This window comes from Drosophila albomicans, chromosome X, assembly GCF_009650485.2.
Source record: "Drosophila albomicans strain 15112-1751.03 chromosome X, ASM965048v2, whole genome shotgun sequence".
Classification (NCBI taxonomy): Eukaryota; Metazoa; Arthropoda; class Insecta; order Diptera; family Drosophilidae; genus Drosophila; species Drosophila albomicans.
In genome coordinates this window covers 16,678,188-16,704,866 of record NC_047627.2, presented here as the reverse complement: position 1 = coordinate 16,704,866, position 26,679 = coordinate 16,678,188, and the positions used below count along the sequence as shown (strand labels likewise).

The following is a 26,679-nucleotide window of genomic DNA, read 5'->3' as shown; positions in this document are numbered from 1 at the left end:
GCATAAAGTAAATTTAAAGTAAATAATAAATATTACACAAAAACAGTACACAAAAAAAAATAAAAAACAGGGTGTCGATTACAATACAATACATAAGATTAGATTGCATATAGTACGCAGTTAGTCAAGTTACGAATACGATTAAGAATAAAATTACGATTAGAGTTAAATTTAAATTGGAGCTAAAGACAATGTCTTCACTTTTTCCACTTCCACTTGCTTTTTACATAATACACGTTAGTTGTTTTTATCATCTACATATTTTTCTTTTTTTACAAAATGCCAGTTCTTAGATCGCATTCACCGTCTCCCGTATCCAGTCCGCATTGGAGGCGATCTTATCATACATCCGCGGTCGCTCCACGCCCGTGGGACCGCAGGCAATGCGCCAGGAGGAGACGCCAATCAGGGCCCACTGATTGGTGCCGGGTATAAGGCATTGCACAGGCGCACCAGAGTATTCCTCTTGCTGCAATTAAGAAAAAAAAATACAGCATGAGTAAAAAAACAGTTATTGAATATAAATGAATAAAATGATAATAAATGAATAACTAAATATTAAACTATTTAATTAAACACATCGCCCTGTTGTGGTGTCATTGTGACGTCACGTATCAAAGCAGACATGCAGCGACGCGTTCGCGACAAAATAACAAAACCAAACGCATGAGTAACGCCTGACCCACAACAAAACAACAACAACATCAACAGCAACAAGAAGAACACTTAAGGCGCTCTCTCAACAGCAATCGCATTGCGCTCTCTCGCTCTTTCTCTCATTCTCGCTCTGAACGTAGCACGAGCGCAGTCATGCACAGGCAAATTTATTAGCAACTACTAGAAACATCCCTGACACCGACTAAGCAGGCAGCTAGAGTAAGAGAGCACGCATGTTACAAAGGTAGTCCAGCAGCTGCAGGCAGATCGAGCTCAATTGTCTCCTTCCCTCTTGCACTCCCTGGAGCCCAACACCACAATAGCTCGCATTCTGCAGGGCATAAAAGTAACAGCGCGCGCCAACTGCATTTCAGTTGAGCGTCACAGAGCGAACGAACAGCAGGCGAAAAAAAAAAACAAAAAGAAAGTGAATTTTAAACATTCTCATTAATCATCGCGGGCAGTCATCATTATTGAATTTCATCATGTTGGATATTAAGAGCTGCTTGAAGATCAGCTTCCAGGGCGACACAGGTTTCATCATCTGCGAGACGGGCAGCAGTTACGACCAAATCATTGATCAAAGTAAGTGCACTAGTGTGTGAGAGAGAGAGAATAATCTCTAATCGGGTAGAATTTGTTTACAGTCTGCACTCGCTTCAACATACCGCAGTCACAGCGCGCTGGACTGGTGCTGTCCAATGGCCAGGGCTATGTGTTTGAGCAGCAGCTCTTGGAATACTTTCTGCTGCTCTTTCCCTGCCCCGAGCTAACGTTTCAGCTGCGCATCGACTGGCAGAAGCTGCGACGCAGCATCGAGAAACAAAGCAGACCAAGCAGCGAATCCTCTTCTAATCCCGTCGAGCAAGAGCAGCCGGAAGCGGAGGCGGAAGCAGAGTATGTAGCGGTGCCTGTGCATCGTCAGAACTGTTTTCTGGGCGCGCTCCCCACCAGCTTTGCTCCCGCTCCGACTGCACTGCGTCGCCAGCACTCCTTCGTACAACAACAACAACAACACCAATTACAACTACAGCAACAGCCTCCTCTGCGCGCTCTACGTCAACTCTCATCTGTGACCGCCGCTCGTCCACATCACTCGCAGGCAAAGCGTTTACGCTTGCAGCTCTGCCAGCGTTCACGTCGTCCAGCTCCAGCTGCAGCTGCTCCACATCTGGCACTCCTTGCCACAGCTGTGGCAGCGGCAACAGCTTCGCGCTCCATTCGCATCTAAGGCAGCTGGAGCTGGAGCAGCGTGTACCTAAGGCCTTGAGGTTCAACCAGAGTTCCTAGACACTAAGCAAATGATCCCAAAAAAGAATGTCACCCATACTCTTTATGCTTAATATTACTGGCATTGTTGATTAACGATCTATATGCCTAAAGAGATTAAAGACAAGTCAAAAAGTCGAGAAATATATTATAATACTCATTATAATATTAATACTAATTTTTTCTATTACCTGTAAGCAAATCTTTATGTAAAAATTAAACTAACAAATCTTCTAATTTAAAGAGATTAAAGAATAGTCGAAAAATGTATTAATGGCGTTGCCGATCTATTAAAGTGATTAAAGACTAAAGAAATAATAAAAATTTTTTAGCCGAAATTTAGAAATATTACAACAAAACTAAATATTTAATTTTACTAACTTCTTTACTCAATCTTGATATAGAAAGTAAGGTAAATAATTGATATCTAAAAATATGAAAAATACTAAATTATTAGTATAAATTAAATTTTTTTTATATACATATATTGTATAGGTAAAATAATTTACTAATGATGTAATAATAAGCCTTGATTTGTATACTATTAATTTAATGTCGTCTAAATAGTCTTTAATTATATGACATGCCTTTTTACTAATATTTCTTTTTATAAATAATACATTACTGTCTACTAAGGGTATACCGAATATAATTTAGGAATTTTCGTAAAATAAAATGTAGCAATAATTATATCTATTAAATATAAAAATACTATCTTATGCTAAGATACTTTTGTTTTCAATCTAACTGCATTACTATATAAAGAAACAATAAAGAACAGAACCTACGGTATCATAATTATAATTTGTATATACACAGGAAGCTTTTCATCTGACAGCTAAATGATGCTATTAAGCGAATCGTATATTTCGCATTTTGATTAAACAAAACACAAAAAAAAAACACAATTAGCGACTGCAGCTTCATACTATATACTCGTCAATAAAAATTCACTTCAAGAAGAACTAGTTCCCCCAAAATGAAATAAAAAAAAAAATAAAAAAACAAAGCAATCAAAAACCTTGACATTACAATCACGTTTTGTGACGATTAAAATCTTTATATTTAGCCAAAGACAACTTTGTGTGGCATGCAAATGATTCAATTCGAAGAGTTTCATAATGATCGCAAATAATTAAGATAAGCAGATGTTATTCAACAGTCATAGCTCTAATAACAACAGTTAGTTATGGCCATAACCGTTAGCTACATAAAAAAAAAAAAAAACGATGCCAATAAAAGAAATGAAAGCTTTTTGTGTATGTCGAAAATTAACAGTATTACTCCTGATTTTTCAATGAGAAATTCTAATTGTTAAAGCATATATTGGTACGATATTTTAGCATGTTTATTTCGAAATTGGTTAGAACTGCCAAAAATAGATATTTTGTTGATCAATTTGATCGCTCTAGCTTTAATAGTCTGGGTGTTTAACACAAAGTACGGATTAAATCGATTAGAGAATGACTAATGCTGCTTGTTAATGGCTAAGTGACAAAACTCTTTTGGTTGAGGAAAGAAGTAAAGAATAAATATGAATATAAAAGGTCAGAATTGTAGTTCTTATAGTCTCTGAGTTCTAGTCCTTTACATGAATGGTCAGAGAGACAAACGAAAGAACAGAAATAGCATGGAGTATTTCTTTGGAATATACGCATTCGAAGAAGATATGTAATCTAAGCTTAGTTCAGTAAATTTTATAACTCTAATATCTATAGTTTCAGAGTTATGGCTATTTAAGATAACGGACAGACAGATAGATGGAATGTCAGAATAACAGCGACGAAATAAAGAGAAGGCAGAAATTCTTTAGAATATATAAAGTAGAATTTGTAGGAGTATTATCACTAAAAACTGATAAATTTAGCAATTATAATCACCGAGTTATAGCTCTTTAAGTCAATGGACAGACAGGGGACAGAACAGTAAAGTTTATAAAGAATGTCTGAAGAGGATCACTTACCGTGCAGTCGTACTTCTGGTAGGTGGCTTCCATGCACATGGAGTTGACCGTCGTGATGGAGACATTCTCGCAAGGCGCCATATCGCCAATCTTCAGCTGGACGCGCTGCAGATGATCGCGCTGTCGAGACCAACCCAACGTGTTGCAGTTCGTCCAGATCTGCTCCGGAGCACTTGGCGCCTTCGAAGGATGTGACTTTGCTGCCTGCGTGGCCAGGGATGAGGAGGCGCCTCCATAATAGTTAACCTGCGGCGCTTTGTCCGGCAGTGGATACGAATTCAGTTGTGCTTCTTGCTCCTGCTCGGGCAGCGTTTGCTGCAGTGCCTCCGCATGTGGCATGTGGGAGGCAGCCGCCTCTGCCTGCAGATAATCGTAAGCGGCATTCTCATCCGGCTCCTCGCCACTGTTGCCGTTGCCGCTGCCGCTGCCCGATCCCTCGTGCTCCTGCTGCGACGGTATAAGGAAGAATTGTTGCGTCTCCTGCGCCAAACGACGCTGCGCTTGCGTCGCCGTCGTCGGCTGAGCCTCCAAGCGTTCGGCGACCGGAACATAGGCACGCCGTTGCATGGGCGGCTGATGTTGCTGCTGACGCTGGAGTGCGTCGGGCAGGCAAATGGGACGCACATGATCTGAGTAGCTGACGGGCGTCTCGAGACGCACCAGCGCCGCCGTCGAACCCTCCACGGGACTCTTGATCATGCCAATGATGCGACGCCGTTGCGTCCACGGCGCCTTCGCGGACAGACGCACTGCACCCACAATGGCCATCCACGTGGCCCGCGGTTGCCCTTGGAAGCAGCTCTCCGTGGTCAGCACCCAATCGGGCGATATCAGCGTGCCATCACACACATGAATGTCCTCGCGGAAGAGCGCCACCAGCCAGGGCCAGTCGCCGGGTGCCGACATCTTGGGCAGCGACAGATGCTGCTTGGCATTGGGCAGCGCCGACTGCACACCACAGCGCAGATCACCGCAGCCCACGTAGAGCACCTGGCGCTTGGGGCAATGGGTGCGTATGAAGCTGATCTCCGGCGCATGCGGATCCAGCACTCGCACATAGTCCGACAGCTGCTCCGTGTCGTTCTGCACATCGAAGATCTCCACGGATCTGCGGATGGAGATGCAAGTAAAGTTTGAGGCGTTATAGAGCAACAGAAAATCAAAAAAAAAACGTTGATCCAGTGTGACCAGAGTGCCATAAGCAATGTAATTTCACATAAAATAGTGAAAAGCTAAAGTCGAGTGTGCTCGACTATGAAATACCCTCTACTCATAAAAAGTAGATCCAGTGTGACCAGAGTGTCATAAGCAATGTAATTTCACATAAAATAGTGAAAAGCTAAAGTCGAGTGTGCTCGACTATGAAATACCCTCTACTCATAAAAAGTAGATCCAGTGTGACCAGAGTGCCATAAGCAATGTAATTTCACATAAAATAGTGAAAAGCTAAAGTCGAGTGTGCTCGACTATGAAATACCCTCTACTCATAAAGAGTAGATCCAGTGTGACCAGAGTGCCATAAGCAATGTAATTTCACATAAAATAGTGAAAAGCTAAAGTCGAGTGTGCTCGACTATGAAATACCCTCTACTCATTTTGAATAAAAGAAAAACAGTGGTGAATAATTCTAAAAGTATACCAAATAATTTACGCCAAAAAATACAAAAATATACCGAATGCCATATTTGGTATATCGTTCAATTACTACATTATATTACACCATAGAGCTCAAATTAGATTGTTAACCAGCACAGAAATATTTCATAAATAACTTCTACAATCATCAGGTATCATAAATACTATGTATAGGTAAATTGCAGAAATGGGCGTGGCAAACATTTGAAACCAACTTAATCTACATGCAAACAAAACAAGTACTCTCGATCTCTGATAGTCTTAGAGATCTCGGTGTTCATACGGACAGACGGACAGACAGACGTATATGGCTATATCGTCTTGATAGTTGACGCTAGTCAAGAATATATATATATGTATATGTATAATGGGGTCGGAGACGCCTCTTTCTGCCTCTTACATTCATTTCCTGCCGGCACAAAGTTATAATACGGGTATAATTAAAAAAAAAGGGTATCAAAAGTAATTTCACATAAAAAAGTAGTTTGTTGAATAACTTTTTAAGTTGTGAAGTTAATATTTGAGTGTTGTATAGCTGCACTTACTCGTATCCCAGAGATTTGCACAGCGACTCGGAGACAGTTTGCCGCACCACAAGCTTGGCATCGCCCTCCAGCCCCTCGGCGCAGAGTTTGCCAACGACGCCCTTCTCGGAGAAGACCGCATAGCCGGCGGCATGGAAGCGCGTCAGATATGGTACTAACGGTTCCGGTTGCAACAGATCCGCAGCCAGTGGAGCTATGGAAACTGCAAGTAAAGAGTTGGAGGCAGACAGCGTAACCAATATGAGAGTTGAGCATATTATACAAATTACATGCTAATGATTATTATTTCAAATTTTATGTTTTTCACTAACGATCGTAATTCATTTCGGGTAATTTTATAAAAATTGGACTATAATCATTTCAATTTTGAGCAAAGAAAAAATAACTATATTAAATAATAATGATTTTTATAGTTTTCGCTCCAATAAAAAAGTGAGTGCTTTATAGCATTTTAATATTAGAAAATAATATCAGCGAAAACTCGACACCCACCATGAATAACTCTAATTTTGTAGGTTTATTATTATAATTTTTCAGTTTTTATGTTTTCAAAAACATTAAATATTTTCTTTCTGAAAAATAACGATTAATTTTGTTATTTTTAAATTATTGGTCATGAAGTATTTTGTTCTTTTAACAATAGGGATTGTTTATGCTTAATTAATTTTACTTGTTAAAAGTTAATATTTAAAAGGGGTCAAAAGTTTTATGAACTAAAAGAAATCACATACTATTAACATTATTTTAGAGTTTTCTCTCAAAATTTATGAATGTTTTTCATTCTGAAAAATTGTGATTATTATTATTATTATTATTTTGATTATGATTATTATGAAGTATTTTGTTTCTCAAAAATAAGGATTGTTTAAGCTTCCTTTTTCACTTTTTAAAAATTGATACTCAAAATGGGTTAAAATGAATTATTATCGTAAAGCTTTTAAAATCATAAACTTGAAAATCATCGAAAAAAGGATTTTTATGCAATTCATTGATGAGTATTTTTTTTTTTTGCTTATAAAGCACCTCGCAAAAATGATCGTTAAATTCGTTCCATACTTTGGAGGATAAAAACACTTGCCTTAAGCCTAAATTAAAGAACAACAAAGTACTTACGGCAATCCTTCTCGTCGGCGCCATCAGGACAATCGGCTTTGCCATCGCAGCGCGCCTTGCGAGGCACACAAGCGCGTCCACGTCCGCAGTAGAGAGCGTTGGGAGCACAGAAAGCGCAGCTGCGCTCATCGGAGAGATCCGGGCAGTCCGCATAGCCATCGCAGAGACGCGGACTCTGGACATTGGTCTGCATGTCGCCCACACAGTGAGGCTTCTGCTGGCACGACTGCGTGCCCGTCGACTCCGGGAAGCGTTCGCAATCAAAGTGGTGGCGGAAGCGAGCAGGCAAACGGCCGCCACAGCCGGCCATGAAGGCTTCACAGTACTCTCGACAGATGGCACCCGGTGTGGGCGCCACACTGATGCCGTGCGTCTCGCAAGGCGGCTGCAACAGTCGGCAGACAAAGTCGTAGGCCTCGCGGAAGCACTCGCCATCGACCAGCTCACGGAACACAATGACATCATCGGCCACCTGATCGTAGTTGGCGTGGCCCAGCAGATTGGGATACGTGGTCACATTGTAGCCGACATTGCGGCAATAGTTCAGCTGCAGCGGCTCACAGCGACGCGGCACCGGACGCGGTGTTGTGCTGGCCGGTTCGGTGGTCTCATCGTTGCCGCCCAGCGGTGAGCTGGACATGATGGGCTCCTCAATGAGGCCAGTGGTCTCCTTGATGCTAACGCTCGCCACATCGACGGTCATGTTGGCAAAATGACGACGCTGGGCATCGCTGAGCTCCTCGTGGAACAGCGCCAACAACTCGCCGCTGCTGACCAAGCCCGCATATGGATCAAAGATCATGTTGAAGTGCACCACAATGTTGTTGTTGTCCTCGCTGCTGAAGGGGATAGAAGGGTATAAGGGGAAAATAATCAATCGAAAAAGAATTCATCTTGTCAAGGATCGTTTAGTCTAATGGATTATTGATATGCTTAGGAATAAGGGGAAAATAATCAATCGAGAAAAAGCTCAAGGATCGTTCTGTCTTAGGAATTATTGATATGGTTAGGAATAAGGGGAAAATAATCAATCGCGATAGAGCTCAAAGATCGTTTCGTCTTAGGAATTATTGATATCGTTAGGAATAAGGGGAATAATCAATCGAGAGAGTTCATCTCGTCAAGGATCGTTTAGTCTAATGGATTATTGATATGCTTAGGAATAAGGGGAAAATAATCAATCGAGAAAGAGTTCAACTCCTCATGGATCATTCTGCCTTAAGAATTATTGATATGCTTAGAAATAAGGGGAAAATAATCAATCGAGAAAGAGCTCAAGGATCGTTCTGCCCTAGGAATTATTGATTAGCTTAGGGATAAGGGGAAAATAATCAATCGAGAAAGAGTTCAACTCCTCATGGATCATTCTGCCTTAAGAATTATTGATATGCTTAGAAATAAGGGGAAAATAATCAATCGAGAAAGAGCTCAAGGATCGTTCTGTCTTAGGAATTATTGATATGCTTAGGGATAAGGGGAAAAAATCAATCGAGAAAGAGTTCAACTCCTCATGGATCATTCTGCCTTAAGAATTATTGATATGATTAGAAAAAAGGGGAAAATAATCAATCGAGAAAGAGCTCAAGGATCGTTCTGCCCTAGGAATTATTGATTAGCTTAGGGATAAGGGGAAAATAATCAATCGAGAAAGAGTTCAACTCCTCATGGATCATTCTGCCTTAAGAATTATTGATATGATTAGAAAAAAGGGGAAAATAATCAATCGAGAAAGAGTTCAAGTCGTCAAAGATCGTTTTGTCTAATGAATTAGTGATATGCTTAGGAATAAAGGGAAAATAATTAATCGAGAAAGAATTCAACTCGTAATGGATCGCTTTGTCTAATGGATTATTGATATGCTTAGTAAACAAATATTAATCAGTTGTAGAGTCTAGGAAAGACTTAAAGTGGTGCTTACCCATCCAGAGCCAGGATCTCGCTGCCCTCGTAGGCCTCGCGTAGATCGGAGCGTCGTAGCGTGAGATTGATGCGTTCCCGATAGTCGCGCGCCTTGTGCTGGAAACGCAGCGAGTTCTGATTGGCCAGCTCCATGCTCCATTTGTCGTTCAGCACCATGAACTTGCCGCGGAACACGCGATCCGGCAACGGCTCCGGTCGAAAATACGTGTCTGCAAATTGGATAAGAAGAAGGAAAGCATTTGAAGAGGTGTCAAATCCCAGGAGCTGGCTAACTTACAGCCCACATAGACAAAGGCGCCGGCGACCAGAAGGGCAATGAGGAAACCGGCTATCACAGCGCAGCCACACTTCTGGCTATCGCCCAGTTTGCGACGCGTGAAACGTATGTCGGAGTCGGTGGACAGCACGGATTCGGATTTGCGACGCAGCCCATGATGTGGAGGCGTGGCATGGGCGTTGTGATTGTGACTGTGCATATGATGATGCAGATGATGCTGTTGTTGTTGCTGCTGCTGCTGTTGTTGTTGTTGTTGTTGTTGTTGTGATGGCGTGCTCACCAAATCCACGCCAGACATCGCTCCGTTTACACCTCCGCCGCCGCTGCCACCATTGCTATGTGTATGATGCGGTTTGTGGTGTCGTGTGCAGCGTGTGTTGTGAAAAACCTTGGGCGGCTGCGACACTGTGGACGCCACTGCAAGCGCTGCTCCATTGCCATTGGGGTTGCTTTGGACGAGACCCTGTTTAACGAACACAAAGAAACAAACAAAAAAAAAAACAAAAATATATCAAATCAAATAAAAACAAGTTCATAATTAGTGACAAAAGCCGCAACGGATTTTTTAACGATCGTTGGTCCGCGCTGGTCATTGACCACAAAAGCGCCTTACACAAATTCGCGCCAAATCATGCCGTTAAATCAGCCAACGAAACGAAAGAGCGAGCGAACGAACGAACGAACCAAATGAACGAAATGAACGAAACGCAATGCTCCATCACACGCTAAAAACTATGTGCCTTGGTAATGCACTTGAAAATGCTTTCAATTTGAGTGCTTCGGTTATTGTTTTTGTTGTTGTTGCTGTTTGATGAACGCGCATGCAAACGTTGTTGCATTTGCATGATGATGACCACAAAACAAGCAAAACATTCAAGCCGAGGAAGACGCGGCGCATTTAATTGCGTTTCACTTGCACAATTTAATTACGGAACCAAATTGCCTATTTACATTTTCAAATGATCTGGCAGCGTTGTGCATGGCATTCACAGGATCCACACGACAGGTGGTCAGAGCAGAGCAGGGCAGCGCAGCCACACTCAGCTAATTTTAATGATCTGGCAACGTGCATTGACATTGAAGGATGAACAGTTTGCAAGCAGCAAGAGATAATATCTAACTACTGTAACTACTGTTGTAATTTATTGCTATTAGTTATTTAATATTATACATTTTGAACATATTTTTCAAAATGCATTTTCTTCAATTCTTATCGTTTACAAAATGCGTCTACTAATGCTAGTGGAAAGAAGCAAGGCTCTGAGGTATTATTGTAACCACTAATCTGATATATATTTTTAATAATTGTAATTAAGTATTGTTTTGGATTTCAAATTCTAATTTCAATTTACATAATTCTTATTGCCAAACAAGATTACATTGATCTGGCAGCGTCTGTTAGTGTTGGTTGAAAAAGGATCAACGGGCCGGCAACGCCGCCACCGCAAGTGGCTCACAATGTTAAATAACGGGCAAATGTGGAAAAATTCATGCGGTCGCTCGCGGGTTTAATGTTGCAATTACGAAAGCCACAAGCAGAGAACAGAGTATGTGTGTGTGTTCGTATGCACATAAACACACTTTAGAAAATTAATTAAAGCGCAAGTAAAGCAACTCGCAAGACGGGAGGGCCGCATGGCCGTTAAACAGGTCGCGTCGCGGCCTACTTTTCTCTTCGTGATGCTGCAAACCGTCAACGTACGTACGTACATACATGTATGTACATATGTATGTAAGTATGCACATATAACAATAATAAAATAAATGAGCAGCAAAAAAGCACAAAATGTAATTAAATATTGCGAGGTAGAAAGAAAGAGAGTGCGCGCAAGCGCGTAAATGGTTTCCTCATTTCATAATCAGCATCTGCGTTTATTGACCATGTCGCAGATCAGCACCACATGAACACAGACACACACACACACGCAGTCATGTGTCAGTTGTGGGTTAAATTATTAACTCGCATTTGCATTTCACTCACACTCACACTCACACTCACACTGACGCCTTGCCCCACACAAGTCGGGCAAAAGTCACTCGGCCGCATAACGGTGTGCAGAGCACAGAAGAAGAAGAAGAAGAAGAGCGGCAAACGCACGTGCAAACATTTCTTGATGTTGTTGTGTTGTTTTACTCTCATTTCATTTTGTATTACCTCATCATATACTACACGCATTTCCTTCTTTCTTTTCATCTCGCTCTCTCTGTCTCTCTCTCTTTTGCTTTAATTATTGCACATCATTGCACAAACAATGTTGTACATTGTATTTATTTTTGTGTTTATTACGTTTTCAGCTTGATGATTACTTTAGTTACCTTCCAATTGGTTTTGCCGCCGCCATTTGTTGTTTGCATGTCTTTGCTTTTGTCTTTGCTGCTGCTGCTGTTTCGATTGCCGCTGCAGTTGTTGTTGTTGTTGTTATTGTTGTTGCTGTTGTTCTTTTTGTCAACGGCCGCGACCATTGTTGTTGTTGTGTCTGACATTACTGTTGTTGCTGTCGAATTGCTGCCGCCATTTTTATCCGCATCTCGCGCTGATTTCTTGATCTGTAAGAAGTCACAGAGAAAAAAAAAAGAAAAACAAATATAGTAAACATAAAAAAAAAAACAAAAATACAATGTACATAAACTATTTCAATTTTTACAGATATGGTAATAGGCAGCACATGCGCAGTAGAGAGGTGTTAATTATAGCGTGGTCACTAAATTTAACACGCTTGCATGAAGGTGAAGAGGCAGAGGGGTGCGGGCAGAGTGGGATGGGCGAAGTTCAAATAACTGATCCAGTTTAGTTTTGCTTTTGCCAAAAAAATAAATACAAAAAAAACAGAATACAAACAAAAGTTAACCGCAAGCAGCGCAGTTCATAAAACGAAGCCAATGTCAAGCGATCAGCGCCCCAAGTCGACGTCGACAGCGTTGTTGGCGTCAGCGTCAAAAGAAAGTTTCGCTTGCTCATCTTCATATTTACCCACACACACACACACATACTTGAACTCACACACACACACTCAGGCACACATCACATGCACATTTTTTTGGCGACGCTGCTTTTGGTCTGATATGAACTTTTATTTTCGATTCAGCAACTTTTACTTTGGCCTCTTGTTATGTTGCTATCAACATTTTGGCATCAACAACAATGCAAAGGCGACAACAACAACAACAACAGCAACAATGAAACAACAGGCAACCTTATGCCACGTTTCGTTTTCGCTTTTCTTTCACATGACTAATTAGGAAAATTCATTAAAATCCATCTTCTCACACACACACACACACACACACATGCAGCAAACATGTTTGGGCGCAACATGTTGCCAGCGACACACACACACGCACAGTGGGCAGTTTCAAACAACTTGCTATGCAAATTCAAATTGATAAAAATGTAAAAATAAAAATATGGAAAAATTTAAATGTTAATTTTAACAAGTTTTCGTGGTTTTTGATGAATGCTAAAACTTCCAATATGTGGAATATGTTGTACGTGGGAAATATTTAATGCCGCCCACTGTGCGTCGTTGCAATGCTGCCGTAACGTGTTTGGGGGACAACAACAGCAGCAACAGCAGCAGAAGCAACAACAACAGCAACATAAACAAAACACTTTCATTTCGCTGGCGACGTTGCCGCATTTTCTTATTCGCCTTGGCTTTGAAATTTTTGACTGCAATTGGCACAAAAAAATTCGCTTTCGCTGCTGAAGCAGCAGCAGCAACGTTAATAATAAAAACAACAACAACAGCAACTACTGCAAATGGCAACGGCAACAGCAAACAAACAATTCAGAAATGCGCCTCTTCCAATGACACTTGTCAATAGCAAAACGAGTTCGTGGCCTAAGTCTTTTGAACTCTGCCTGTCGCGCACGCTGCACTTTCACAGTTACCTTCTCCTCCACCTCTTGTTCCTCCTTCTTCTCACCAACCTCCTTGCTGCAGACGCTGCGCCAGCTGTCTGACCTCCATGGCGCAGCCAGAAACGAAAGTCGACAATTGCATTGGGAAAATCATAGACCACAATTTTTCCAAATTAATTCCCCAGCCAAATGAAACTTTTGTATGCTCTTGTTGAATCGAATTCCTTTTATATTCATTGCATTTCATTCAAAACTATTTGTGTGTTGTATAAATTATTTTTCATTTATTTATGCTTATGAAATTTTATTTATAATAGTTGGGAATGAAATTTAGTAAAAATTATTAAAGAAATTCCCTATGAAATCGCTAATAAACAATGTTAAAAACCGTGACATAAAAGCTGTTAATAACGTTTAAAACGAATTGAGAAAGATCTTTACATTGCATTGTCAAGAGAAATTATTTATGATGATGTTGAACAAGTTGTTGTTCTCTAGATTCGAAATTTGCTAAAGAAAACAATGTGTTAAAGAGAGAATTTCTGAATGCTGATGACGGACAAATACTAGTTTATAGCATAGAAATGTGGTATAGAACAATATTTTTAAAAGATAATTTATTTATGATGATGATGATGGACAAATACTTTTGTCTAAAAGAGAAAATGTTGTATAGCACTCAATTTATTAAAGATAATTGTGATGCTAATGCACAAAAGTTATTTTAGTGTCTAAAAATTTGGTATAGGGAAGGATTTTTTTGAAGACTCTATTAATGTGATGTTGAAATTTCATATTTCATGAATAGTATTTTCTTATAATGTTAGAAAAATATTATTTTAGAAGTATTATAGAATAAAATTTTATCGCAATGATGTTTCAATGAATTTTTGATTATAACCGATTCATTGCCGAATCAAATTGATTTCGCGATAAGCTCCTTTAGTTAGAGTAACAATAGAAACGGTAAAATGGAAAAACGTTAAGAGGCTGCAACGTTAAGAGACGGACGCCACGTGCGGGCAGCTGTGATTTGGAGACTTTGCGGAGACTTGAGAGTGACAGCTTTTCACTAATTTCCCTTTAGGCAAACAGCTGCCGGCGACGTCGCTTCAAGCCGCCAGCTGCCAACTCAGTCGTGACGAATTAATAACGGCAGCAGCAGCAACAACAACAACAGCAACAACAGCAGGCAAAGCCAATGACGAAGGCGACCCCAGCGGCGAAAGCTTCGCCTGCCGCTAGATGGCGCCTGTTAATGTTGTTTTTGGGCTTAAATCAGGCGACAACTACGTGACTGAGGCATCAACGAAATCAGCACAAAACTCGAATTTTCCAAACCAAGCAAAGCCAAGCACAAATAACAGCAATTGTTGCCATTGCTGTTGTTTTTGTTTTTGGGGTGTGTTAAGAGCTCAAACTAGCTAGCTGACTCTGACTCTGACTCATGTTAAATGGGCCTGGCCAAGTTACGCCTACAAAAAGACACACACACACTTATACACACAGAGGTAGACACACATGCGTTTAAATATGTAAATAGTCATATTGCAAATCAGAATGCAGCGTCTGCTGTGCGCCTTTAAAAACATTTTGTAAACTTTGGCTTCATCGCCAATGCCTTTGTTTTGCATTCAAATGAAGTAGAAAGTTCTGTGAACTAACAAATTATTCGAATACGCATACAAATTAATTGAAATGCCTTCGGGCGCTCTCTCCCTCTTTCTCTCTCTCTCTCTCTCTCTGTCTTTCATCTGACCAAAATGAATTGTTTATTCAGAATACGATTGTTTAAGTTGGCTGGGAATAAATGTGGATTTCTAGGTGGACTCTCTCATTTGTATGGCAACCGAGTGTCTAAAATATATTGTAGCTTAAGCAACCCAACAGTCTGCATAAATAAATATGTATGTATACAGGTCATTGAATTGAACACTAAAACAAAATGGGAAAAAAAATAAACAGCTGCAAATTTCAAATTACGAGATGAACGCTGTAATCTGAATTCGTTACTCGTTTTTTTGTGTTATCGACACTTACTCATCTATCGATGACAAGCAGTATTTTTTTTTTTTTGGTCTTTTTTTTTTTGGGGTCAAACCAAGGACGCCGAAAAATGGCGTTAATTGCTTGCTCTTGTTGTTTTGGTGCGCAACATGAATATTAATTTCCGTTAACCCGAAAATTTGCATTATTTGTTCAGTTTAATTTGAACACATGCAATAACAAATAGTTTGCAGCAGGAAAAAGCAAATTGAAAAAAAAGCAATAACAAAACTACGCCAACGCAATGCGTCGCTGTCGACGTCGGCGCAGGCGCAGTTCAAGGCTAAACGAATTGCAAGCAGCGCGCGACTGCGCAGCGGCAGCGGTGAACCGAAAATAAGTAAGGCAACGAATGAAAAGAGGAAAAGTAATTTGGCAATAGGGCGGACAGCATAATAATAATAAAGCAGTGCAAATTGGAAAGTAAAGGGCGCTGGAACACGCACACAAATACATGCACATATGTATGTATGTGTGTAACTTATACATGCGCACAATCGAAAGGAAATTCAATTCAAAAGACATTCTCAAAACATTTGTTCAATAAATCGCTGTCGTTGTCGACAGCGCTGCTTATAAAAGTCATAAAATGCTTGAAGCTGGTAACAACCACAGCAACAACAACAACATCAGCGATGATGATGAACAAACAAACAGAAACAGGCAAAGCCAATGAATTGTGCTACTTTCTTTGCCAGCAGCAGCAGCCTCAACCACACTCGCAGCCGCGACTGTGCAGTCGACGTTTTTCTTAAGACTACGATTTGCACAGCATTGATGTTGTTGTTGTTGCTGTTGTTGTTGTTGGTGCTTGTGTCATTATTGTAGGCTGCCCGTCATGGTGATTGTATCAGTGTGTATTTGTGTGTGTGTGTCAGCTGCCTTTTGCTTCTAATTTATTTCAATGACATTTTCAAAATAAGACAAATGCAAGACAACAAAAACTTAAAGCTGCCGTCGCTGCTGCTGCGTGTTGTTCTTCTTCTTCTCGGCAGCAGGCAGAGAAAGTTCATGCATTCATATTGCTGTGTGGACTTAGGCCTGCTTGTATGTATGTGTGTGTGTGCATTAGCGGGCGGCGTGTTATCGAATCGATACTTTTGCCATTCACGCATACTTCTATTGATCGATTTACAACAAAGTAGTCGCAATGAAAGGTCACTCAAGAGTTGCCACTCAACTTTTGCACTCAAAATCAAAATCTATTGCGCTCTCAAGTAGTAGAAAAAGCACGGCAACAACAAAAAGGAGCATGGCTTAAAAATGAAATAGAAAAATAAAAAGCAGACAACGAAAAAAAAAAGTAGACAGCACTGACTAGTATTATTATTTTTTCACGTTTACTGCTGCTGCTGTTGTTCTTGTAGTTGTTGTTGTTGTTGTTGTTGTTGCAGCGGCTTTTGTCTGTCGTGTGGCATTTTGCAAATGGCAACAACATTTTATTGTGGTTGTTGTTGCTGCTGCCGATGTTGATGCCATTGCTGTTGCTGTTGCTGCTGAACCTGTTGCAGCGAAAAAAAAAAACAAAATATGTGAGTAGAAAACGCGGCAACAACAAATCATACTATCGAAATAAATATGTACATATATAATGGTGTCTAATAATTTTGTGGTGAGAAATCTGGATATGTGGCTTTTTGTTTATTTGTGCGTTATACACATACTAACCCAAACATGTCTCCCCCGCTTGCCCATAAACAGAATAACTCGCTTGCACAACAAAAATATGACTAAAGTCGACTTCGGTGTTGCCAACAGAATAAAAGTTTATATGGTAGTCAAAAAGAAAAGTAAAAAAGAAGTAGACAAACTAAAGTGGAAATAAATAAATACAAATTGCAAAATGTAGAAAAAACTATGTTTACTATATTATAATTTAAATTTGTACTGCCAAACTATATAAATAAAATGTGCCAATGCATTTTCATTTTATTCATTCTAATTGTGATGATAATTTGGCATCATTTAGATAATAACAGCTTTAAAATAGGTTAGCTTAATTGGCAGCACTGACAGCTGTTATCGATAACGAACAGGAAAATATGCAAGGCGTGTTCCATCGTTATCGATTTAGAGCAGGGGAAATGTTAAACGTTCCAGGCAAGCAAATATTAAGTATACGAGGAGTGTGCTCGATCGAAATACCTTTGACCGATTTGGAAAATAGGAAACATAAGATTTGCATTGATGACAACATATTATTGAGAGGGGGTGGATAGTGGATGGGTTCGATCGATGGCGTCAGCTTAGCCGCTGGCTGGTCTTTTGAGGGATTGTGCAAAGAGTAACAACAACAACCAAAGACAGCAACAACAGTAACAATATAATGGCAAAAGCGAGATAAGCATAGCTTAAAGTCGCCCCATAGACAAACCGACAACTGAAAGTTGTTACGTTTTTTTTCTATTTCTTTTTTTTTCTAAGCCAAACGAGTTTGTTGTTGTCGCCGCAATCACTTTTGGCCGTGCGCGAGTTTAGAGTCTAGAGTCTAGACTAGACCTATTGGAATGCCACATTTATTGCATATGTATTGTATACAATACTTATATATGTGTGTGTGTGTGTTTGTGACGACTAATAAATACTACTCTGCAGAGCTTAAATTACAGCGGACGATCAACAAATTGCAGCAACGAAATTATGCACGCCCTGCAACAAAGCAACGACAACGACAGCAACAATAACTGTCAAGTGAGAAAGCTGCACAGCTGAGTGTGTGCTCGACTCGAAGATACCCCGTAAACACAGTTCATTGAATTAGGCAGCTGCTTCTCAAGTAACTTTTAATTTCATGAAGCGATCGCTTTCAAATTCTTAGAAACCATTTGAAATGTGTTAAATCTTAAATATGCGAGCTTCAATTCTTGTTTATCAAAAAACTTGTTCTGCTTTTAATGTTTATTTATTTAAGCTTAAGCTTAATAATTATGACACTAGTCACTAAAGGTTTTCTGATTGTTTGCATTCTAACTTGATTCGAATAACCAAAATATCCTAAATTATTCTATTCTTTTTATATATTTATGCAATGAATTAGTAATGGAATTATATTATATTATTATTTTCAGCTTGTATTTGAACATATAATAAGCCTTGATCGCAAGATTCACTCAGATCCAAGAATATATAGTAGTGGATATCAAAGGAAATATTTTTTACCTAAAAAGATTCAATTAATGAAACAACAATGTGCGGAACATAATATACATTTTTGTAATGAATTTCATTGTTTCAAATTCAGATGAAATACAACAAAAATGCGAAAAATGAAATAAAATGATTTATTTAAAGACTAAACATTAGTCTAAATGAGTGCACTTTAATTTAATTATAAGTAGCTCTTTCAGTTGAATGCTTTCAAGCTTGGAAGATACTCTGTGTGCTTATATACCCTGTTAACCCTTGGTTCAGCGGGTATAGAAAACACAAAAATTTGGTCAGTGAAAACCTTGGTTGTACATTGTACATTGTACATTGTTGTTTTTGTTTTTGTTGCTGTTGCTGTTGTTAACGGCGACACATTTTGTGTCTTGGAAATATTCTCACCGACAAAAGCAGCGAAAAAAACAAAAGCCAAAAAAAAGACTCCAACGTTTCAATTCACAAACAAATTGTATACAACAAAAATGACGAAGACAAAGACGGAAAGGGTATTTTGCATGAAAACAGTTGCAAATTAAAATAACAACAACAACAACAGAAACAGAAAGAAACAGAAAGAAACAAAAGAAGACAAGCGACGGCGACGCACTCTGGGCAAAACTTTTGATTTCTTTTTGATATAAAACAGCAGCAGCAACGACAACAACAACAACAATAACAAGCGCCCAAAGCAACAGCAACAACAACAACAACGGCTGGCAGCAAAAGTAAGTTACTAAGGCAAATTGGCTTATAACGGAGCGAACTTTCACTAGATTGCGTTGTATGTGGATGCTGCTAAAGCTAAAGCTGAAGCTGAAGCTGCGACTGAGCATTAATAATAGTATGGTACATAAATAATCTCCATAATTTTTGCAGGCAGCGCAGCAGCAAAACTAAACGAAAGTACTCCATAAATATGTGCGTAATCATCAAGATGCTATCGATATCGATATCGATAGCCAAACGCATTGCATTGCATAATCGACAACAACAACAACAACAACAACATGAGAGTTATTTTTGTCATTTCTGCTTTTACTTTTGTTTCATTAATTATCTGCCACACACACAGAGAGTCGCAACAAATTTCCAATTATGTTAAACGACGGCGACGACAGCGATTGGAAAAGCGTTTGAAAAAACATTCCAGTAAATCTGTCATATTCGGTTTCGACTGCATAACATCAATAACAACAATAACTGCGACAACAATTTGTGAATGATTTATGCGTTGTTCATTCTTCTGGGCGATCGTTGGTTATGTCGCAAGTGGAAACTGGTAAATCAATAATCAATAATACCTAACAAATGCATTCATATTTCTGTCTCTGTCTCTGCGCTGCACACACTCACCTGACTGTTGCTGCAATAGTAAATGTCCGACATCCTGAATTGTCTCGTTGTTGTTGTTATGTATTTCTTTGTTGCCGCTGTTGTTGCTGTTGTTGTTGTGGTTGATGTTACTTAAAAGCTGCACATGACCGCGTTCTTTTCAGCCGAGAAGCGCAGCAGCAGCAGGTGAAAGATAAAACAAAAACAAAAAACAAAACTAACAACGAACGCGCGGTTCGCAGTTCGCGGCGCTTTAGGGCAGCGCGTCGTCGTTTAACCAGTTTGCAGCACTTTGGTCACTTTGAAAAGTGTCACACGACCGTTGGTTTTGGGGAAGGGGGGATGGGGCGATTGTAATCGATATTGTGATACTACGATAGCGATATCTTTTTGTGTTACCCGCCTTGCGCAATAGCTCGGCTCACATTTGAAGCCTTTTTGACAGATCAGATTTTCCGCATGCTTTTTTTGTATTTATTTATTTATTTTTTTTTTGTTTTTTTGTTTGCCACAAATAACAAAACAATAACAAAAATAACGTAAAACAAGAGCGCAGCGTGCTGCACTTCACGCTCCGTCTTGCAGAACACTCACTCGACTTTATTTCGTTTTTATTCCACCCCAAAACGAGAGCGCACGCGCACCTTTCCAAAAAAAAAAAAAAAAAACAAAAACTTAAGAAAAAAAAACACAACGAACGTCGTGAAACCGAATGCAAAAATTTATATGATGTGAAATTGTTTTTGTTGTTATATTTTTTTTTTTATAATATATTTAGCGCGTCAAGCGACCGACTCTGGCCAAGTTAAAATGCTGACTGTCTTAAGCTCTCGCCGCCAACTGCTGCTGGCGCAGCAACTTCTTCTGCTGCTGCTTCGCGACGACAACGACGACGGCGCAACCGCAACGAAAGTTGGTGTAACCAGTTTTGAAGACGGCGGTGAAGTCAACAGCAGCAGCAGCAGCAGTTTGACAAGCGACCGATTAGCGGCAAAGGACATCAAGCATTTAAGCCGGTGATTTGCGGTGAAAATGCATTAATGCAACGGGTCACACCTGTTTAAACGCGGCCTGCGCGGGAGGATTGCTGCCACAATGCCACACAAGGACGTCCAGCCTTATGAATCATATTTGTGCATGCATAAATTATTTTCAGTTTTCGATATTTACTAGATTTGCTGCTGTATTGTTATCTGTCATATATAAATACACTATTCATATTATGTTGCTATACTTTACGCATAATATTTTAATTATATAAAATACGTTACTTTTCTACAGTGACCCCATTTTTTGAATTGTTAGCGTTGCCATCTAACGCGCGGCAGCGTTGCCACTCATCACTGTCGGCTGTCAGCTGACGATTGGTATCCTAACGATTACCGGACATATCGATTATTGTTAAGCAATATATCGAGTACATTTTTTGTATTAGAATTATTTCAACTTGGCCAAGTGGATTGCATTTGATTCTTATAAGCAACAATTTGGATTACCGAAAATCCTCTTGTTGGATAATCTCCATTATTATTGTATTGTATAGTAAAGATTCTTTAAAAAAAAGACAAGAATAACATATTTCAAAAGTTGCGCCAGCTTGCTCTTGCTATATTTTGCGGCATAAAATTGTCGCTTTTGCAATTTGATTTCGACTAATTATTATAAATGCCATAATTTGTGTCATCTGCCTTAATTATCATATTGAAAACAAACATGAATAAGTAAATTTATTAATAACAAAAATGGTTTCAGTTTGAAATCAATTTGCTAAAAAAGTAAACAAGCGAAACAATTTATATCAATTTATTGCAAATCGATGCAGCGCAAAAAATCGATGTTGACAAAATCGATAGTGGGGACATCGCAAAGTGTGCATCTCTAACTGGGCTCTTAATTTGTTGTTGTTATTATTGGTTTGTTGTTTTGTTGGCACTTGATTTGATTTTCTACGCTTCTACTACTCGCTATCTATGCCCACGATGGTGGGCAATTTATGTTGACTAAATCAACAGCAACAGCTAAATGGGGCGCAATGTGCTGCAGAGCAGCCTGCTTGGCGCTGGCTTCAGTATCATCTTTCAGGTAAGAAAGAGAGAACGACCCCAGAACACAAAATGTTTCCCCATTAATCCTGATCTACTGCTGCTGCTGCTGCTGCTGATCGATTCAAAATAGAAATTGCGTTGATGATGAGTCATGAGTCATTCATTGTTTTATAAATTAATGTGCTGTTGTTTTATTACAGATACTGTGCCGCATCCTAACGTTCGGCATTAATGCCTACATAGTACGCAATGTGGGTCGCGAAGTGCTAGGGATTATGAATGTGCGGCTGCTGCTGCTCGAGAGTACGCTGCTCTTCTTGTCCCGCGAGGCCATCAATCGGGCGGCGTTGAGCGCCAACTCGCAGCAGCGCGACAAATGCTCGTGGTCGCAGCTGATCAATCAAATGTGGCTTACGTAAGTGCAACAATAGTTAAATCCTTTTAGCCACATTCATTTACACTCACACTCACTAGTGTTCCCATTTGTGCTGCTCTCTGTGTGCCTTGTCTACACATCTGGCTGCACTGGCTCTCGGCCGTGGATGCTCCCTATGCCGCACAATACGAGTTCGCCTGCTATGCGGTGGCATTGTCGTGTGTGCTCGAACTGCTCGCCGAATCCGCCGTATTTGTGGCCCAGGTCTTTTGCTTTGTCAAGCTCAAGATTGTGCTCAACACACTGCACATTCTGGTACGTTCGGTCATCTTTCTGTGGATCGTCACCGGTGATCGCAGTGCTGCTATTACAGCTTTTGCCATTGCCCAGTTGGCCAGCGCTTTGACGATTGTGCTGGGTCAATATGGATTCTTCTACTACTACATACGACGTTTCAACGAGCACAAAACGCAACGCGAGGCACGCAAAAGCAAAGCGACGCAGGAGCTAAACTCCTGGGAACGTTCGCTGTTCGAGCACATGGATGATTTTCCATTTACCAAATTGTCCGAGCTGCTGCCGGGCATCATGAAGAGCGACAACGACAACGCCGGCTTCTTCAATCGTGAGCTGCAAACGCTAACGTTGAGCTTTGTGAAGCAGGGCGTGCTCAAGCAAATTCTAACCGAGGGCGAGAAGTATGTGATGAGCGTGTCGCCAGTGCTCTCCTTTGGCGAACAGGCCACCTACGATGTGGTCAACAATCTGGGCAGCATGGCCGCCCGTTTCATATTCCGTCCCATCGAGGATAGCGCCTACTTCTATTTCACACAAACGCTGACGCGTGACACGCGACTGCAGAAGCAGCCGGTGGAGCGTGTGCGTCAGGCGAGCAGTGTACTCCACAATCTGCTGCTGGGTGTTAGCTCCATTGGCTTGTTGGCGTTCACCTTCGGACAGAACTATTCGCACACATTGCTGCTGCTGTATGGTGGCGAGGATTTCGTTGCCGGCGGATTGCCCCAACGTTTGCTCCAGTGGCATTGTCTGGCCATTTACCTGCTGTCGGTGAATGGCATTAGCGAGGGTTACATGTTTGCCACGAACACCAGCCGCGACATTGACAAGTACAACTACCTGATGGCCATATTCTCAATCAGTTTCCTTGTGCTCTCCTACATATTGACGGGCATCTTTGGTCCCGTCGGTTTCATCTTTGCCAACTGCATCAATATGCTCGGCCGCATTGTCTATAGCACGTGGTACATACGGCAGCAGTATCAGCCATTGTCGCTTAATCCGCTGCAGGGTCTGTGGCCAGGTAAACTCTTTGGTGGCACTCTGATGCTGGCCGGCGTCATCTGTTATTGGGTAAGTTTGCCGGATCGAGCCATCTGTTGTTTTATGACTCTATAATATAAATTCGTTTTGCTTTCTCTGTTACAGTATCAGCACGCTGTATTTGCCACACATCTTGGTGTGGGCGTGGCCATGGGCGTACTGTGCCTCTTCGCCTGGGCGCTGGCACATCGTGATCTGATGCAGTTGGCCTGGAAGTATGGGCGTCGCATCAAAATTGAATGAGGCTAATACCAAAAAAAAAAAAAAAACAAAAATAGCTAAAAAACAAAAAAAGAGTTTGTTGATCCTGTGTTGCTGATGTTGCAGAAGCGCTATCTGTCTCTATCTCTCTTCCTGAAGCCAAACTGTATTTGCTAATTGCAACTAAATGAATTCCTAGTTAAGTTTTAATTGTATTTGTTTAATCTTAATGCTTTTCGCACACACACATACAAAATTGTTATATGACGCATAAAAAGACAACGAAATGAAACATGAGTTTTCGTAATGCTTTTCCAAGGTGTAGAGGTAACAGTTGTTACGACCATAAACGGCTTAAGTGCCGGCCCGGCCGTGTGTGTGTTTTTCCAGGTAGCGCACACATTTTTAAAGATTCGCGGTAATTAGCGACGCGCATACCGCACAAACGATAAGTGTGCGTGAGTGCGATAAATCACGCGTTGGTATTTACCCATCACCACGTGAGTTATCGCACCGGGTGAATTATCGAGCAGTTATCGGAATGCACGTTAAACAAGCTGCGAGCGCGCATTGTACTGCAGGCCAAGAAACAAACAAATAATTAAAACGAAATTCATTCGTGTGCCAGCAACGAGATGAAACGCAACAAGGACGAGGAGACCAAGGACGAGCAGCAGTCGCTGACCAGTAGTAATGTGACGGTCAACAAGTTGAATAATAGTAACAGTAATGCATCAACAAATAGCAATAATAATTCAATCGGTAACAACAGTAATCCCAATGATGCCAATGCAACGAGCGCTGCGGCAGGGACCGTGCGCACAACGGGTCGTGTAAAGGTGAGTGAACAACAAAAGAAATATATGTAAAGTGTATAAACTAATAGTGATGTTCTATTGCGATGCACAGAAACCAAAGCTCGTCTACGATCCTTCCGATAATTACATATCACGCGTTGCTCGCACCTCACTACCGGCGGCAACAGCGAGTCCAGCAGGGGCAGCGGCAACTGTTGCTGCAACTGCCACAACTCCAACAAGTGCAGCAACTCAGCAGCCCACGTCTCCAGCTCAACAGTCGCAGCCACAAACTCAGGTGCAAACGCCGCCAAATGCTGCGGCAGACACAACGCCAGCCAACAACAGTGGCAACATTGATGAATCTCTGGAGGCAGCCAACTCCACGCCTAGCGGCGAGCAGCTGCGCAACTTCGACACCTGCAGCAAGTGCTCGAAAAGCGAACCTAAACGCGGCTCTGGCTACAAAAGCAATTTCCTCGCCTGCAAAACATGCGCCCTCAAATGTAAGTCAAACACTCTGCCTACTCTACTCTTCCATCAAGAATTTGCTCTTATACCTCTTGATTTTATTGTAGGGCACTTTAATTGCCTGCCGATTGCTTTCGAGATCCTGACCAATGCACGCAAACGTTTCAAGTGTGACAAGTGTCGCCGGTGCCGCGTCTGCAGCAATGCCAAGTTGCAGGATCCGCAACAGCAACAGATGCTTATGTGCTGTGTGTGTGCAAATGTTTATCACTTGGATTGCCATTGGCCAAGTCTCGCGGCGAGCAAGCTAAGCGATGTCAGCTGGAAATGCAATAGCTGTGATCCCACCTACAATGTCCAGGACAACGAAGACGTTGCCACCGGGCAACGAACGGCATCGTCGTTATCGCCGCCTCTGCCCCCGCAGTTGCCGCGCAAATCGAAAGCGGGACGCAAAAAGCGTGCCACCCCAGATCCAGGGCCACCGAATGCCAAGAAAATTGCATTAGCCAAGACGCAGTCGGAGGAACAAGAGCTCCAACAGCATCAGAATGGCAGTCAGCTGGAGCAACAGTCAGAGCTAATGCTAGACGACGAAATGGAGCATCAACAAAATGATGCTATGCAAGTGGTAGCAACGTCAAAGAGTCCAGCGCCAACATCACCACACGCACTGGTAGCCGCAGAATCCGCATCGCCATCAACAGCTATTGCTGCCACAGTTGCAGCCATTGATCTGTCAGATGAAACGGTGCCAACTGAGCGACAAAATGGTGAAGCAGTCACTGATCTCACTGAGGATGAGCCGCAGCAGCCAATTGTCCAGAGCTGGAACGTGGATCAAGTGGTCAGCTATGTGGAGAAGTATTATCCGCAGGAGTCGAACATATTCAAGAGCCAGGAGATCGATGGCGCCGCATTGATGGTGCTGACGCGTCAGGATATCATCGATCGCTTTGGTCTCAAGCTGGGGCCATCATTGCGCATCTATCAGCTGGTGCTCAGCCTGCAGACGTCGCTCGATGATGTCACGCTCGGTTGGGTGGAATAGCGACGAACTCAGAGATGCGCAATCTTGCCTAGTTTATTTCATTAATTCTACAAATTTCTTGTATTCGCTTGTTTCAAAGTTTTCGTTTCTCACTTTTTTTTTCGTAGAAATTAGCTTTGAGATTAGTTTTAAGTGTCGCCATATACTCCAAGCATAGGAGTACGACAACTAGATATATATATACTTTACATATATATAAAATTATATATCATAGATACCATTTACAAATAAAATGAAAAAAGACAAAACACTTTTACTTGGTCTCACTTATATGTTTAATAATCAAAATATAAACACAATGACGTACATTTAGTTTGTGTGCTGGCGCTGGCAATATACATATGTATATATGAACTATATATATAAAATGTATAAATGTTGTTTTAAATATTATTTTAAATACATTAATGTGTGGTGTAGCCGGAGCAGCAATATTGCAATTCGATAAATGTTGAGTTTGTGGGAGCTTAAGTATTAGGATTTCTTATTTCTTTTTTCTGTTTTTGTATTTTTTGTATTGTTTTGGTTTCTGGAATGCAATTCCACGATTGAATATCAAATTGTTAAAGTACACAGACGCGTTCATCACACGGGCCCCAAAAACAAAATCAAAATCAAAATAATACGAGTATGT

At 41.0% G+C, this 26,679-nt stretch overlaps 4 protein-coding genes across 6 annotated transcripts; 3 read left to right on the top strand and 1 right to left on the bottom strand.

Moving 5' to 3' along the window:
• Positions 1-36: 36 nt before the first annotated feature.
• LOC117577838 (uncharacterized) lies at positions 37-20,432 on the bottom strand. Of its 3 annotated transcripts, none has more exons than XM_034262778.2 (8): positions 20,358-20,432; positions 11,696-11,926; positions 9,380-9,842; positions 9,101-9,311; positions 7,183-8,021; positions 6,070-6,271; positions 3,890-4,997; positions 37-469 (listed from the first exon to the last, which is right to left on the bottom strand). In XM_034262778.2, exons 2-8 carry the CDS (start codon positions 11,861-11,863, stop codon positions 290-292), a joined length of 3,171 nt encoding a protein of 1,056 aa, XP_034118669.2. In that variant the 5' UTR covers positions 11,864-11,926; positions 20,358-20,432; the 3' UTR covers positions 37-289. The 3 variants fall into 3 exon arrangements, with proteins under 3 accessions (XP_034118669.2, XP_034118670.2, XP_051864475.1); XM_034262779.2 differs by lacking the exon at positions 20,358-20,432 and adding an exon at positions 19,785-20,335 and having other exon boundaries at positions 7,183-8,018; XM_052008515.1 differs by lacking the exon at positions 20,358-20,432 and adding an exon at positions 19,785-20,334.
• LOC117577842 (uncharacterized) lies at positions 854-2,280 on the top strand. Its single transcript, XM_034262786.2, has 2 exons — positions 854-1,242; positions 1,305-2,280. The coding sequence occupies exons 1-2, from the start codon at positions 1,143-1,145 to the stop codon at positions 1,886-1,888; spliced, it is 684 nt and encodes a 227-aa protein (XP_034118677.1). The 5' UTR covers positions 854-1,142; the 3' UTR covers positions 1,889-2,280.
• A 1,217-nt stretch (positions 20,433-21,649) lies between the features above and the next one.
• Positions 21,650-24,023, top strand: LOC117577189 (protein RFT1 homolog). Its single transcript, XM_034262212.2, has 4 exons — positions 21,650-21,845; positions 22,009-22,223; positions 22,283-23,555; positions 23,631-24,023. Exons 1-4 carry the CDS (start codon positions 21,786-21,788, stop codon positions 23,766-23,768), a joined length of 1,686 nt encoding a protein of 561 aa, XP_034118103.1. The 5' UTR covers positions 21,650-21,785; the 3' UTR covers positions 23,769-24,023.
• Positions 24,024-24,245: 222 nt separating this feature from the next.
• On the top strand, positions 24,246-26,295 carry LOC117578147 (putative uncharacterized protein DDB_G0277255). Its single transcript, XM_034263364.2, has 3 exons — positions 24,246-24,565; positions 24,636-25,029; positions 25,102-26,295. The coding sequence occupies exons 1-3, from the start codon at positions 24,362-24,364 to the stop codon at positions 26,043-26,045; spliced, it is 1,542 nt and encodes a 513-aa protein (XP_034119255.1). The 5' UTR covers positions 24,246-24,361; the 3' UTR covers positions 26,046-26,295.
• The last annotated feature ends 384 nt before the right edge of the window (positions 26,296-26,679 follow it).